At 39.3% G+C, this 15,246-nt stretch overlaps 1 protein-coding gene across 1 annotated transcript in view; it reads right to left on the bottom strand.

Annotated features, from left to right (window-relative positions):
* The window catches only part of COL9A1 (collagen type IX alpha 1 chain), a 67,269-nt gene extending 52,620 nt beyond the window's left edge, over positions 1-14,649 (bottom strand). Inside the window, exons 1-5 of the mRNA XM_061358573.1 lie at positions 14,423-14,649; positions 14,025-14,098; positions 12,579-12,656; positions 12,306-12,438; positions 3,301-3,697 (exon numbers count right to left, since the gene is read on the bottom strand). Of these exons, the coding sequence (XP_061214557.1) occupies positions 3,301-3,697; positions 12,306-12,438; positions 12,579-12,656; positions 14,025-14,098; positions 14,423-14,436 (696 nt within the window). The 5' untranslated portion in view covers positions 14,437-14,649. The remainder of the gene's footprint in view (positions 1-3,300; positions 3,698-12,305; positions 12,439-12,578; positions 12,657-14,024; positions 14,099-14,422) is intronic.
* Positions 14,650-15,246: the final 597 nt, after the last annotated feature.

Raw genomic sequence — 15,246 nt, 5'->3', positions numbered from 1 at the left:
TAAAGATTATAACACTGAAAGTAATATACTTTAACAATGCCTAGAAAGAAATTAGAAATTGTGCCTGGGACATATTAAATAATCAAGACTACTAAGATGTTTAAACTGAATTTAGTCAATCAAGTTGAAGGATAAACCTAGAATATACCCAAAGACAGATTTATTTACTCAAAGAGAAACTAAATACACAGGCTAAACCAGAAATCTGTGCAATAGAAACAGCCATTTTAAAATTACTAGTCCATCAGATTGTGTAATTTCTTTATCCTAGTTTCAGTGAATATGGTCTTCCTACATCTACATTTTTATATCTGGTTGGATCACTACCATTGTCATTTTTGGCTACATAGAATAGGCCATGCAATATAGTCTAGTGAGTCCTATGTCAAACCCACAGGTCTGTCTGAATTAAGGTGTATTTTTAGACATCCAAACTCAGCTTAAAATGTAATGTGATGCTTCTGTTCTTCCTTTGCCTTGTAATTTGTTCCAGAAGTTCTTTTATTTTTTTTTTCCTTAAAAAATATGTATCACATTCCTGTTTTAAGGTCTACCTTATGCATAGATTTGACTTTTTTGTCTTGTGGGTTTTTTTGTCACAAAATATAGTAAATATAACTGAATATTCCCAGAAACTTGCTAAAGGCGTAAACAAATATTTTGTGTATTAAGTGGTGAACTATAAAAATGGCTTAATTCCATTTTGTCCTTTCATCATTGAAGAAGAGTGTCCTATACATAATGTAGCTTCACACTAGTGCCTAATGTTATATGTGCTTAAACACAGATGTGGCAGATTTTAATGCTAGACACTTCCCTCCCCAGCTGTGTGAAGAGTCTAGGGTAATCAGTGTTCCTCATACCTTGCTAAAAAAAGCATGTGCCTGCAAAACATGGGCAGGAGAGGAGGTGGGATAAAATTCCAGATTTCTTCTGCTGATTGTCCTTCTTTAATCCTAGCCAAAGTTCAGCCAGAGCACCAACAGAGAAAGGGGAGAAGTCCAAGTTCTTGCTGAGGTGACCTCAATACCACATCTTTCTCCCAGTCTGTAGGTTGCCATTTCAAATCACTGCTTCAACAGACACCAGGAACCCCCCTTGGTTTTTGTGGGAATGACTCTGTGTTTAGCTTGGGAGCATGGTTTACTGGAGCACTATACACTAGGTGGTGTGATACTATTGTGTTAATACCTATAACTCTCTGTGCATTTAATCTAAGTACCTTTCCAAAGAGAAATGCAACATTGGGATAGAATTTTTTTCATCCTAGTAGCATGCATAGAATATGTAATGTTTTCATCATCCCATACATTAATCCACCAGCATCCCCCAGACCAGATAGCAAAGCTAAGACATGTATGCAGCTAATCCTTACATTATCAAATCCAGATGATTACTTTCGAGTAACATCTTTAAAGACTAACTCTTGTTTCGAACAGAATTAGTATAACTTTTCAGCTGTTGATATTTCCTAATTCACGTCTATAGCAGCACACTAGAGAGCCACTGTCAGATACCTGGGGCAGCTTTCTGCCATAATTTTTCAAGTAAAAGTGATTTCTATCCAGTGCAATATACTAACCTGTACATACAGAGGTGATGAAGTATAAGAAACTTTTTTTTTGCAACATTTCCCTTTCAAGCTTATACAATGCTGATTATCCTGTGGCCACATTTTTTGCAGTCAACATGAAATATGCTTAAAAGGTTCTATCTCAGCACTCTTTTTATTTCAAAGCTGAAGAAAAACTTCAGTGTAGGGATGTGGAAAATGATTATGCTAAGTTAATTAGCTGATTCTTTTTAACCATTCAACTTGTTTTGAAATGAGTATCCTATAGGATGGGATATCCTATATATGTTTATACAGATTACCATTCATATTGTATGCTCCTAACACGCTTAAACAGGAGGCTTGGAAAATAACTTTGGAAAGGAACTTTGCAATATTTTCTGCAGTTTTTTTGACTGTATTTTGGAACTATATTATTTTAATTTACAGAGTGAATTCAGTAATAGCGTTCCCAAAGTCTTAAATGTCATTTAGAGCTACAGTGACAAAACTGTCACATTATTCAGCATAAAGTGCATTGTAACTCAGGAGCTGAAAAAACACTAGTCAAGAAAACACTTTAATGGATGTCTGAAAGCCAAAATGCTACTTCACAGATACAGTTGTTTGGGTTTTCTGACAGAAATTACAGGTATATCCCTTTGTATGTGTCTTACCTTACTTGCTCATCTCAGGAACTAAACCAGATAATCAAATAATAAAATCCCTGAGGTTTTCTGTATTTAGTTTTCTTCATTGAAAGTCACAAAACCATTGAGTATTTACCCATCAAAAGAAATCTCCTTGCAATGTAGTAGCATGAAGAGGATATCTTCAGCATTAAATCCACTAACAGGATATAGAATAAGTATTTCACTGCCTAGTCTTGCTATACAGAATAAAGGAGCACTCCATAGTGAGTTTAGGTGCCTACTACAATGCACACAGAAGGTCATATATCTAACAAAGGGGTTCACAGCAGCCATGAAATGAAGGGTGGGGTGTCCTGAGCTAGCCACCAGAAGCTATTGCGGAAATGGTGAGCTTTGTCTCAGCTCTGTTGAGACCTTCACTTGGACCAGATCTAGTCTCTGATGTTACACAGATCCCTCATAGGAGTCATAAACGAGAGGTTCACTGTCTGCTCCAAGTCAGTCATGTAGCTCTGAGATTTAAATGTGGGCTCACTTTCTGTGTGGTCATCGGAGTATATCAAAAAGGACCTCTGTCAGTCATCTTCCTTACAGGAGATATTCCCTTTCTATTAAGGATTTAAAGTATTTATTCTATCAGTGACACATCTAATTATCTCTAGCTGATGGTCATAGCACACATATGAAAGGAGTCCCAGTTCTTGCTCAGCAAATGTTTTGCTCTCTTTGCTGGCAAGTACAGCCCACAAATCCATGTCCTGAGACTTCCTTCTAGATCAAGTTACACATATGAGATAAGCAGATGAACACTCAAGTGATACATCCAAACAGAGCAAAATCCATTGACAAAAGCGTGGATGTCTGAGAAATTTCATTACTGAAACTCAGACATAAGACATCTGGGTCATCTCTTACTTTACATGGGTATATGTGCAAAATTTAAAAAGCAAAGCTAGTACTTACATGCCAGGGAGCTGTTATTTTCTTCCGTTTCTGTTCTCAGGAAACATTTGAAGATCCATTCCACAAAAAACTTGTTAAGCCTAAAGATGCTATAAAACACTTTTTGCAGTAATAAAAGATTTTGGAACTTACCGGAACTGAAATTTGAGGATTATTTTTAAGTTTTCCAAGCACAGCAAACCCATCAATGCTGATTTTCGATTTTGGTTTTATGTTTAAGGATTCTATTTTAATACAGTCGATAAAAAGTGTGACACTGTTTGCTTCCACGCTTATCATAAGCTTGTGCCATTGGGAATCAAACAAGAAAGGCAAATGCAAAAATGATGCAGTTTGGAGGCTTCCATCTGCTGCTTTATAAGAAAACTCAACACTTTTCATTTGACCATTAAGATTCACTCCAACTTGCTCTTTTCCTGAAGAATCCTGAATCTGCCAAATAGTCCAGTATTTCTGAAGTGTGGCCCCAGTCATCCGAAAAGTAGTTAGAAAGGAATATTCATCTGGCAGTCCATTGGAATATATGGCACTGTGTAGGATCAAAATACAGTGAATTTGTTGTGTATTTGTTCTGAAAATCTCCACACATCACCACAGAGTAATGAGAAACAGTTTCTCAGTTGAAACGTATTTCAGCCATGCTTTTATCAGTGCTCTTCCTGTATGCAGAGTCCCAAAATGGGATGTCCTTTTGAGTCGTTAGTGTTGATAATGGCAACAGAAACTGGTTCAAAAATATGGGCTCTTCTAACATTGTACAATATCTATGATAACCTTTTGTAAGTGTAACGGATGGAGCAACAGCAGACCCCTACTTCAGATTTAGAAAGCATATCTGGTGGTTATGCTGTTTCCTACTGTTATACTTACCAAATCAATCAACATAGTCTGACTTTATAATTGACCACTTAGTAAAGATCTCATTTGGTTTTGAAGACATAAGAATGCCTTTCGCAAATGTATTTTCTTGTTCAGCCTGACGATAACCATTTTGTTAATGTATTAGCTATTGCTTCATCAGAAACCATTCAACAAAACATTCATGGCAAATGCTTGCATAGTAAGAACCCACACTAAACGTGTTATGTCCTGTGACATTCAACCACAAGACTACAAGTAGCAGGGAATAGGTTTGTCATATAAAATGTTTCATTCTTTTGCATTTCCTATTACATGTGAGATTTGGAAACACAGGTTCTACTGGCTGTGCACTGTTCAAAATAGTGATGTATTTTTTTTTATCCCAAATGTGTCAGTGAATGCAGTAGAATATTTAAGAAATATGCCTTCTCATATGCTATGGATTGTAAAATTTTAATTTCATAATCCATCTGACATCAATAAATTTGTTACCATTTATTAACATTTAATAAGTTGTATTTATATAAATTTATTAAGTATGGAGACATGCAGAGCTATTTTGCCACCAGCATTCATTAGAATAACTTCTCAGGCAAGTAGGCATTTTGAACAAAGATCATTTTTGAAGGGCAGATCAAGCCTATCTCAGCAGCAATTTAGCCAACATTAGTGATCCTCAGGCTTTAGGCTAAGGGGAAAATAAAAAAAAAAGGCAAACCACATTTAAAAAAAAAAAGAAAAAAATGCATAAATTAGTTCTGATTCCGTATGCTTGATGATTACTGATTTAGTAAGAGGTACTTCCAGATAAAATCTCCACAGTTTGGTGTGCATGCAAAGCTGTAATGCAATCTTATTCCAGCAGGCGACGGCACAGCCTCGGTAAGATATCAGTAAGCACAAGAACAAGCCTGGCAGCAGCAGCAGCTTCATCTGGTTTTGTACCTGAATTAGGGCAGTATTACATACTACCTGAACCGTTGTTTTTTCTCCTTTTTCCTCAAGAGCCATTACATACACCTGAAAGCTGGTGTATGAGGAAGGGGAAGGTTTAGCTGAAAGGTTATCTCATTGCACAAGGTGTGGAGATACACAAAGTGGAAGAGGGGGTTCCTTGACAGTATCTTTAAACTGTCTGTTATTTTCTATGACTTGTGTCTCTGTTGACTGCAGATGCAGTCATCTGACACAGCTGGGGCTTTTTTATAGGATTTTACCTAATGTGTTCTCTCATCGTTTCAGTTTGTGTCTGGCCACCTCAAATGCAAATGTTAATGTGTGGACATTTCATCCTCTTCTGAATGCTTTCCAGTGTTTACTGTTATCCACTATCCTTCATTGCATCAGGCTTCTAGCTTACACAACATGATTATATGTTCTTTCCTGCTCCAGGAAGATACTCTCTTCCCCTGTCCAGATACACATTCACTGTTACTAAGCTGCTGATCCAATTCAGCATGTCTTTTATGGTTCTCTGTGCCCTTCTCGCTCTATAATATCTCTTAAACAAGTATTTATTTCAATCTCCTCTATTGCTAAAATATTAGTTCATCTGAGTCACTAATCTCTTCAGTTACTGAATCTCGCCATTTGTTCTTGAACAAGAGCTGGGTTTACTATCATACTGAAGCTGATATTGTTAGGTAATTTTTTAACTAGCCTCTCTGTAATACTCCACTTTCTTAAGTTCAGTGATTCCAGGGAATCTGATATGCTGAGCTCTGCAGGTAAAGGAAACAATACTAATGCCAGATCCTCTGAGGAGAATTCTTTCTCTGCACTAAGCTTTGCTGTCATGGCAATACTGATGAAACTTTGCACCATATTTAACTATAGTGTTCGTCCTTTACAAGCCACCATAATGCTCCTCCTTCTTTTTCAGAAATTATAGAAAATAAACATGTCAACTTTTCAAGTGACATACAAAGGGCAGAAATTGTATAAGAGCTTTTAACACTGGTAAGAGAAAACTAAATGATAAATGTAATTATAACAGAACAGTAAAGATACAAAGTCACTGCAACGCCATGGTTAAATATTCACTCTTTAAAAAGCTTTCAATAACCAATCAGAAGAGCTGCTGACTTCAGGCTAAAGACTTGGTATCAGCAATGTGACTCAACATAATGAAGCACAGCATGACCCATTGCCAGAAAGGTACTCTGCAGGGAACTGTTACTGTGTAAGATTTATACTTATTCAAGAAATACATAAACAGATTCTCACCTCAGTTATTCCAACAGTAACGAAAAGCTATTCCATTGGCTTTAGTGGTTTCAGTGTATTTTAGTGAACAGTTTTTCACAAAGCCTGTAATCCTTACATAAATAAAATTCTATTGAAGTTAGCAGCTTAAAATGCTAAATACTTGGAAACCACAGCAGATTTACCATGATATTTAAATAAATAATTGTAGAGAAGTTATTCCTCCATCTCACTGTAAAAACTGCTATCTATGTAAGCACTAAAATTACTTCAGTACATTATTTTTAACATCTATGTTTCCAATTCCCCTATTTTATGGAAGGAAATCAAACAGTTTTAAATTTAGAATCAGGCAAGTGAGCAAAGGAAGAATTAATATGAAAAAATATGTCAAGCAGAAAGACCAAATTCAGTCCTGACTGATTTCCTAACCCCTTAAAACTGACAGGCATATAAGCCATCTGAGCATTTTTGCTTACTTATTTCCTTTTAATCTTTTTCATAAAAGCCTAAGAGACACCTCAGACTCTTATCAATCCTGTGGTCTGAATGCTTACCAGGAAGATTTCTTTGATAATTCAAAACTAAGTCATACCTACCTTGGGTGACATGGTTTAGTGTGAGGTGTCCCTGCCCATGGCAGGGGGATTTGAACTAGATGATCTTAAGGTCCTTTCCAACCCTAACTAGTCTATGATTCCATGACTCTACAAAAGCACCAATATAACCAAGACAAGTCATCTGACTAGATGGTGCAAGTTCTGAGTAATCCCACTGATTTCAGGATTCATCAAAAGCAGCAGAATATGTTAAAAGGTTAGCTATATACTGACTTGAATACTACAAAGTAACTGCTGATTTTGTTAAGCCTGTTTCTTTAAAAGTTTATTTACTAGGTGAGCATTATTGTCTATTGAGATAATGGACATCATCCTTGCTAAATAAAGATTTTAGAAATGTTAGTACAACCCACTAGAGTTTGCTATAGAAGCTTTTCTGGCCAACCACATGATAATGCACTATCATGGCCCCAGGTTCCTTTGCTCAAGCTGGAGACACTTGTGTCTGCACCTCCTGAAGCCTCCTTAGAGTCCTAGCTGACCTGGCAGGCACTATCTGGCAGCCACCATATAAAAAACAGCAATCAAACATAGCTAAGCATTTTTAAAAGCAACTGTCTTAAGTCATTAGAAGTTATTTGTTAGGACTCACTGCCCTCCTTTGATCTCTATTCTTCAGAAATATACAGTTCTGAGCTAATCATTTCTTATGACCTAATTAGTTTCTTAGCTGCATTTGGTCTTTTCCACTACCATTTGTCATCATTAATAACTATGTAAGATATCTTAGTCATAATGCAAAAGGAAAAGCACCTCAAGAACTTTGGTGGCTGGAATTAGAAAGCCAGACCTTCAGGCATATGTATTTGGGGAACATTACTTCACAGAAGAGCATTATTCACAAAGGAGAAATTAGGAATTCAGCCTATGAAATTCTCTGGATGTTCCAAGCTTACTGATAAAGCTTTATAAACTTCCTACCTTCATTTTATAATTTCTTACCACAGTGTGCTTGTCATGTCACGTGTTAAAGAGGTATGCAGTACACCACTGCCCCAAATACAAACACTGTTCAAAAGGTGTCTTCAATTTTTATGTTGCTGTTTACTTTTGGCACAGGTGAGGATAAGGCAAAGAGACATCACTTTTTGATTCATAGGTAGCCTATGGATCCATCAGTGTGCCCAGGACTTTTCTCTGATACTAAGTTCAGCTGGCATGAAAAAGTTCAAACATCTTACCCCAAAATATGATGACTGCATACAAGCTGCATATTGGGAATTGTCCATGGCCTATGTTAGCTGCCAGGCCGTGCCCAGGAATTCTTTAAAGAGTGCTAACTTGTCTGGACTCAAAGCATGCCAAGGTCTTTTCTAATATTTTAACAGTATAGATGACCAAGCATGAATGCCTTTGAATGTTCCCTGGCATTAATTTATCCATGTGGACATAGGGGTTTTGTGATGTGACAGCTGCATTTGTGAAGTCAAAGGGTTAAGATTTCATCCAGTACATAAAGATAGCTAGCTCTTTTCCCCCATATGAAAACATATCATGAACATACTCCTTTGTGCTAACCTTGCAATTATAAATCGACACCATTATTATCCAAATTACTGGTAATAATTTTGTACTTACCAACTCTTGGACACCTACAACAGGTACATATATTAAATTAAAAAATGACGGGTTCACCGTGTCAGAGGCAATGGGTATGAGTCATGGCAGTTTCTTATTACATGAAGAACACTATATTGGTTCTTCAGCAGATTTTACGCTGAAGGGATAGCTCATAGAATCCCTAACCTATAGGGATAGCCTATAGTATATCCCTTACGATAGAAGGGATAGCCAGTGGGAATTTATTTACATGATGGGGAGAAGCTAAAGTCGAGAGTTATACACAATCATTCTGCTGGACCTTGGCAAGTATGCTAAGCAGCAAAAAGACCAAACTACAATTTAGTAGTGCTTTAAGGAAGCTACATAAGCTTTTCAAGGCATAAGCTGTTGATACAGCAAATATGAACAAATACACTGAGCAGTGACCATCTAACTAAGCTCTCCTTCCAGTGCCATAACCATCTTAACATGGAGTTGTCTGCCTTAGTACAATGATCATATGCTAGTTTAAAAAATCATTTTGCTATCTGTGGTAAGTACTGACTGAACAAGTGACAGGCAAGCCTTCTGTGCTGATGTTTCAATCGGCTTGCTTGCCATTCCAATTCATGTGCACACCTCCTTATCTCTTCCTCAAAAGCCTAGAAAACCTTACACCAGTGAATGGGCTTTCTTAAGAAGACCCCTCCCTATTTCATAAGGCAAGAGAAGACACCGTCCACGGCTGTTTGGATTACCTGGTACTAATATGGTTGCTCATTAACAAAGGTATGAGAGGAGATCTCTGCAGCAGAGCAATCGCGCAGAGCCTGCTGCTGCCTGACGTCTTTATTGAGGGTCCTTCCCCTGTGTCTCTATGGCACGGGGGCCTTAGTGCCTATGTCAGCTATCCACCTCGGGAGCAGTTTTTCCAAACTCACTCTACTTTTGCCTCCCCTGTCTCTTGGCGAAGCAGGAGCTCTCAGCGCCGGAAGCAGGTACCGGAGCATTACACTCTTCGTGTGAGTGCCCTGCGTCAGCTACAGCCGCCCCGGCGCCTCCGGCCTCCCCCGGTGTCCGTGGCCCGCGCGGCCCGGACGGGGCGGTATTTCAGCACCACTGCCGCGGACAGCTCAGCGGCGGGGGGCGGCTCCTCCTTCCCCTCCCTTTCACTCCCCTCCCCTCGGGTCCTTTCCTCTTCTCCCTTTTCTGCTCCCTTTCCTCCACTCCCCTTCCCTCGCCTCCCCGCGAGCTGCTGCCCGCCGGTACCCCAGGAAATATTTGCATTATCGTTAAATACTCCAAGTATGAATAAAGGATGGCAGGGGATGGCCAAAGGGAAACGCATCAGGGATTTACGGCTGCTGCAGCACCTGATCTGAGAAAGCCCATGCTATGCCCATGCTACTAAAGATGCTCAGCCTTCCTTTCGGTGCTCTGCATAGCTTGCTAATTCCTGTAATGCTTGTCAGCCATTTCAGCATCCCCAATTCATAGCAGTAAACCCCACCTAACACACACATTATAAAGGTAATGTGGAGAGTTCTGCTATTTAAAAAAATGATTGGAAATGGCTTAAGGTGTTCCTCTCCTGTGGTGTTAGCCTCAGTCAATTACTGCCAACTTCACACTTTCTGAGTAGCTTACTGAGAGAGGCACACTGCAAAACAACTCTGGAGCAGAGCAGCAAGACCAGGCTCAGTGACAGAGCAGCAGCACACTGATGCTCTAGAGCACTGTCAGGACTCAAGCCTTGATCCATTCCCCAGGACAAGACATTTAGCTTGAGTGCAGATGACTAGCTCTAGTCAAGGCTAAATTTCAGGAATACCATGAGGTAGCATTGCAGTGTAACAACACAGTGTTAACTGAAAGTACAAGTGTCTTGAAAATATGTTAGATTCATGATACTACAACACCATACCCAACCAACAAGCCCAGAAGCAGTAGTCAGCTCAGATACCACAGTGTATTTAAGCTGCTGGTATAGGCTTGATCAGGGATACTGATGTATATCAAGCATATCTCACTAGAACCACCTACAGCAATAAACCTAAACTGTCTTAAAAATGAAAACATTACCACTTTGGAAGTTCTGACTGTTCCCAAACTATGAAGCATGAGTTGAAAAGCTGAACATCTCCAACTTTTAGGGAAATTAAGGTCCTATTTGCCATCTGTGTTTGAAGTCACACTCATGCCATAGCAGCCTTGTCACACTCAAGCCATAGCCTTTCCACGAGGATGGAAAGTAGCCATGAATCTAATGTAACCAACCAGTTAAGTTGTAAACTAGCTTAACTTGATGGCTACAAAGGTAGAAGATGTGCAGGACTGCAGCAAGGAAAAGTTGTCAGTGATAGCCAGAGTACGTCAGAAACATTTTGCACTCCAATTATTCCTAGCTGGAACAACAGTCCAATTAAAGGCCTTGCCAATTAATTGCTAAGGCATTCTTAATTACATAAGGTGCTGGACCAGAATCCAGACTTGCCTCAGTTTGGCAAAGACATCTCTGTCCAGCTGTACTGTCTCTATTCCTTCACTGGCAGCAAGTCTGGGCTGTAAAACACAAATACAATTAGATTCCTAAATCCTGTCTCCTATTGCAACTTGCCTGTGACATGCTAAATAGTTTTCATCTTTTATAGAATAAGTGACCATAAATCAGACAGGAACATGCATATACCAGTAATCTCAAAAGAAAGAAAGAAAGAAACAAACAAATAAAAAGGAGTACCCCTACCATCAGTTTCTATCCTACCTTGTCTCTGCAGTCCTTACATGATCAGATAGATTCCTTTGTATCAGTGTTTTGGGAAAATATTCTTCACCCTCCTCCTGTTATCTTTTCTTTGATTCCCTCATAGGATCATAGAATAGTTAAGGTTGGAAAAGACCTTAAGACCATCAAGTTCCAACCCCCCTGCCATGGGCAGGGACACCTCACACTAAACCATGTCACCCAAGACTCTGTCCAACCCTGCCTTGAACACCATGAGAGATGGAACATTCACAACTTCCTTGGGCAACCCATTCCAGGGCCTCATCACCCTAACAGGAAAGAACTTCTTCCTTATACCCAATATAAATTCCCCCTGTTTAAGTTTTAACCCATTACCCCTTGTCCTATCACTACCATCCCTATAGATCCCTACAGCATCCTTATAGGACCCTTTCAGATACTGGAAAGCTGCTATGAGGTCTCCAAGCAGCCTTCTCTTCTCCAGGCTGAACAGCCCCAGCTTTCTCAGCCTGTCTTCATACAGGAGGTGCTCCAGTCCCCTCATCATTCTCATGGCCCTTCTCTGGACTTGTTCCAACAGTTCCATGTCCTTTTTATGTTGAGGAGACCAGAGCTGCATGCACACAATACTTCAAGTGAGGTCTTACGAGAGCAGAGCAGAGGGGCAGGATCACCTCCTTCAACCTGCTGGTCACACTCCTTTTGATGCAGCCCAGGGTACGGTTGGCTTTCTGAGCTGCAAGTGCACACTGAAGCCGGCTCATGTTCATTTTCTCATCGACCAGCACCCCCAAATCCTTCTCTGCAGGGCTGCTCTGAATCTATTCTCTGCCCAACCTGTAGCTATGCCTGGGAAGTGTGCCCTCAGAGAACTGTGCGCCCTCTCTTTTGGCTTCACTTCCTAGATGTGAAACTCATTCTATTGACAAATCTTGAGGAACCCTGAGCAATATCATTGGTAAAGGAAGGTGGAAGTCCCTGAAATTGCTCTTACAGAATCAGTGTGGTCTGGTGGTGGCAATGACAAAAAAGTTGAACTCCTCATTCCACTTCCAAAAGCTTTGCAAGTGAGGTGATCTAGATGGAAAGGACGTCTGTCTCTTAAATTATAATATTGAAAAATATGTGTATATATTTAAAGGTCAAACAACAAAGGATATTACCTGGTTGGAATCCTGAAGTCTACATTGGGTCCCAATTTATAAGCCACTTGTAGAGAAGTGGAGCCCACTACTCTCTGAATAATTCCTTGGGAAGCAGCTTTTTCAATTTGAAACTGAGAAATCAGGTCAAAGCCTACAGGAAAAAATAGACATGTCCAGAATATAACTTCCGTTGTAATCTACTTGGAGAACTATGCAGTCACAGAGCTGAATATAACCTGATAAAGTTTCTGAACAGCAGCTTTTCCCTGAAAAAGTTGGAATGCTACTTGCCTGGTAAGTCATCTTGGCCAATCCTGATTGTTGGGCAGAGATCAGTTCTCTGACTGGCACCCAGAATGACTGGTAGTCCTGCAAAAAAGGGTGAATTTATTAACCATGTGTCTGCACAGTGCCTCAGATTACCTTAAAAACATTAAGTGAAGCAACTGTAAGAATATTATGAATTAAATAGAATTATAAATAATAATAGGTACGAGATGCGTACAAGAATTTAAACTACTCAGTGCTCTGTGAAGCCCAAGGTCTAAGAAAATAAGCATATGTTTCTAGAGAACTCCAAATTTAGAAATATAACTTGACTGATTTATTTTTTCAGACCTTCAAAGGAGAGTCTTATAATAGTTCTCCTGTAGAGCTATGGAGAAATATCTGTAGCATAAGAAAGCCTGCTGTGTAAGGAGGTTTTTTGGTTTGGAACTTTTGGTGGGTTAAGCAAACTTTGAAAAAAGGCCAGTTACGTAAATCAACAGTCTCCCTAGTTGACTAAGGAAGCTTAAACAAACCTCATGCCAACTAAAGAGGCTGTTGAGAAACTGTTGGCATCTTTTCCATCCTGGTATTCCAGGTGCTCCCACCTTTCTCTGTACCACATTTGATCAGAGAATGATTAGTCATTAAATATAGGGTGGGAGCAAGAGAACTTAGAGACCTTTTTCTTTGTTGATCCAAACAGGAAAGTAGAATACATTTGTCTGAGGAAACCAAATTTCAAAATATAATTTTTCAGAATATTATCAAAAAGTCTTGAATAAGCATGAAAACCTACTAGATTCCCATATTTTTAGGAAGGAAAAGTAAACATTTATTTGAAGAGTTTAAGAGTCATATGCAAGTCCAGTGCAAGGTCAATCTTGGAATATGTTAGTAGAGTTTGGATGGGGAAGAATGAAGTGTGCAAGTTGGAAGGAGATTAATTTCCAACCTACAGAGAGCCTCTTGTGTTCTGCAAAATCTCAACCACAAATGTGGGTTTCCTTCTGACAACATAGACTTAAAGGGAACATTCAAGTTGACATGTTACAGCTTAGAAAAGGCCTCATTCTATATTATTTGATGAGACATATGGCTGGCATCCAGGCATTTATATTTTGTACCCAGCAAATAAAGTAGAAACAGTTTGTTGCCACGTGTAGCAGAGCAATATCCAACTGGAAGCACTGAAAGACAGGAGGAGGTTTGTGTTCTGTATCTACCACCTATACCCAGATTTTAATCCTTATCTTAAAAATACATCTAATAGTGAGTTTAAAATAACACAGCTCTTGCCTTTTACCCTCTTTCTCATAAGCATACATGCATACATACACACACATCGACAGTTCTTGCCTTCTGTGGTGACTAGCTAGACAGGATTTTAGTTTTGAATAAGACCAGAATAATTCTCTTAATAGTCAAAATTACAGAAAGATGAAATGCAGATACAGTTTGTCTCCTTACTTGATTGGTGCTGGATGGTTGCTGAGATCAAAGACCACAGAAAACTACACGAGTAAAAGAATGCTGTAATTTTCCTGTAAACAGAAAGAAAACTCTGGTATGAATCTGTAGTTTTTGACAGATTTTGTTATTGACTTTCTTCTCAGAGCCATGCACATTAAATGTGCAAAACCCAAAGTTAAGGATTTACTAACAGATTTGACAAGACAGTTTCTTTACATGAGAACTTTTAATTTTTGCCTTATGATAAAACTTGTCAACAAAGCTCTTTCCATTACTATTTCTTTCATATAATGCTGTCATAAACCCAAATAACAAGGGCAGCAGCTGGCAAAGACAGCTTTAACTATTCTAATCTCTTATTTACAGATTTCTCCAAATCCCACTTGTCCTCTTACCAGTTGCTTTTCATCTTCACTGCTGGCTTTCTTCGTTTCTCTCATGTGAATGTGTGGTGTATATAGTCACACACTTTCCATCACTTTTATTAGTCCTGTAGAAAAGAGAGGCAATGGCTGCAGATGGTTCCTCCTGCCCCATGCAGGACCCAGCAGGGAGGGAGGTACAGGCTGCTGGGTCTGTTTTAATCTTGCAAAGGGAAGGAGGTGGAGGCTGGACAGACGTGTGTGTCCTGACAGGCTCTGAGGGCGGACCCCTGCAGCCAGTTGAATATAAAGAAGGCAAGAGAGAAAAAGCTGCTGCTTGTGCCAGCATCAAGGCAGGCAGATTAAGAAAATGTGAGTTCAGTGATGCCAGGCACTGAATGGTGCAGTCTGTTGTTCAGCCAGGAAGATGAAAGAATAATGTGGACCACGCAGTTTGAGGAAGCTGGTGGCACTGATGTGGTGTTAAGACCGAAAGCTTCAAGAACAAGGGAACCTCGGTCCTATAAAGATGTTATTTTTATTGTTCACTAATTTATTCACCAAGTAGCCTCATGAGAAGCCTAGCTGGAGATGTCCCAGTTGATTATTCTGAGTAAAACCTGTTATGTAAAAGGATTTTCATTGCTTAAACTCAAACTTTTTCAATGAATACACATAGGCATTACTAAGCAGACTCCTGTTCTTCTGTTGTCATTGATAAAGCACTAATTTTCTGCAGACTATTACATGTTTGGACACACAAAGACATTTATTCACATTTGTTCACATGTATGTAAAAAGAAAGAGAGGGACTAAAATCTGCACGCATGAAAAGGCCAAGGAAAAGAGGTGAACAG

This window comes from Neopsephotus bourkii, unplaced genomic scaffold, assembly GCF_033783945.1.
Source record: "Neopsephotus bourkii isolate Nb327-2 ecotype Australia unplaced genomic scaffold, CSIRO-AGI_Nbou_v1 NB_947, whole genome shotgun sequence".
NCBI lineage: Eukaryota > Metazoa > Chordata > Aves > Psittaciformes > Psittacidae > Neopsephotus > Neopsephotus bourkii.
The sequence above is the reverse complement of the archived record's forward strand: the minus strand, read 5'-3'. Positions and strand labels throughout refer to the sequence as shown.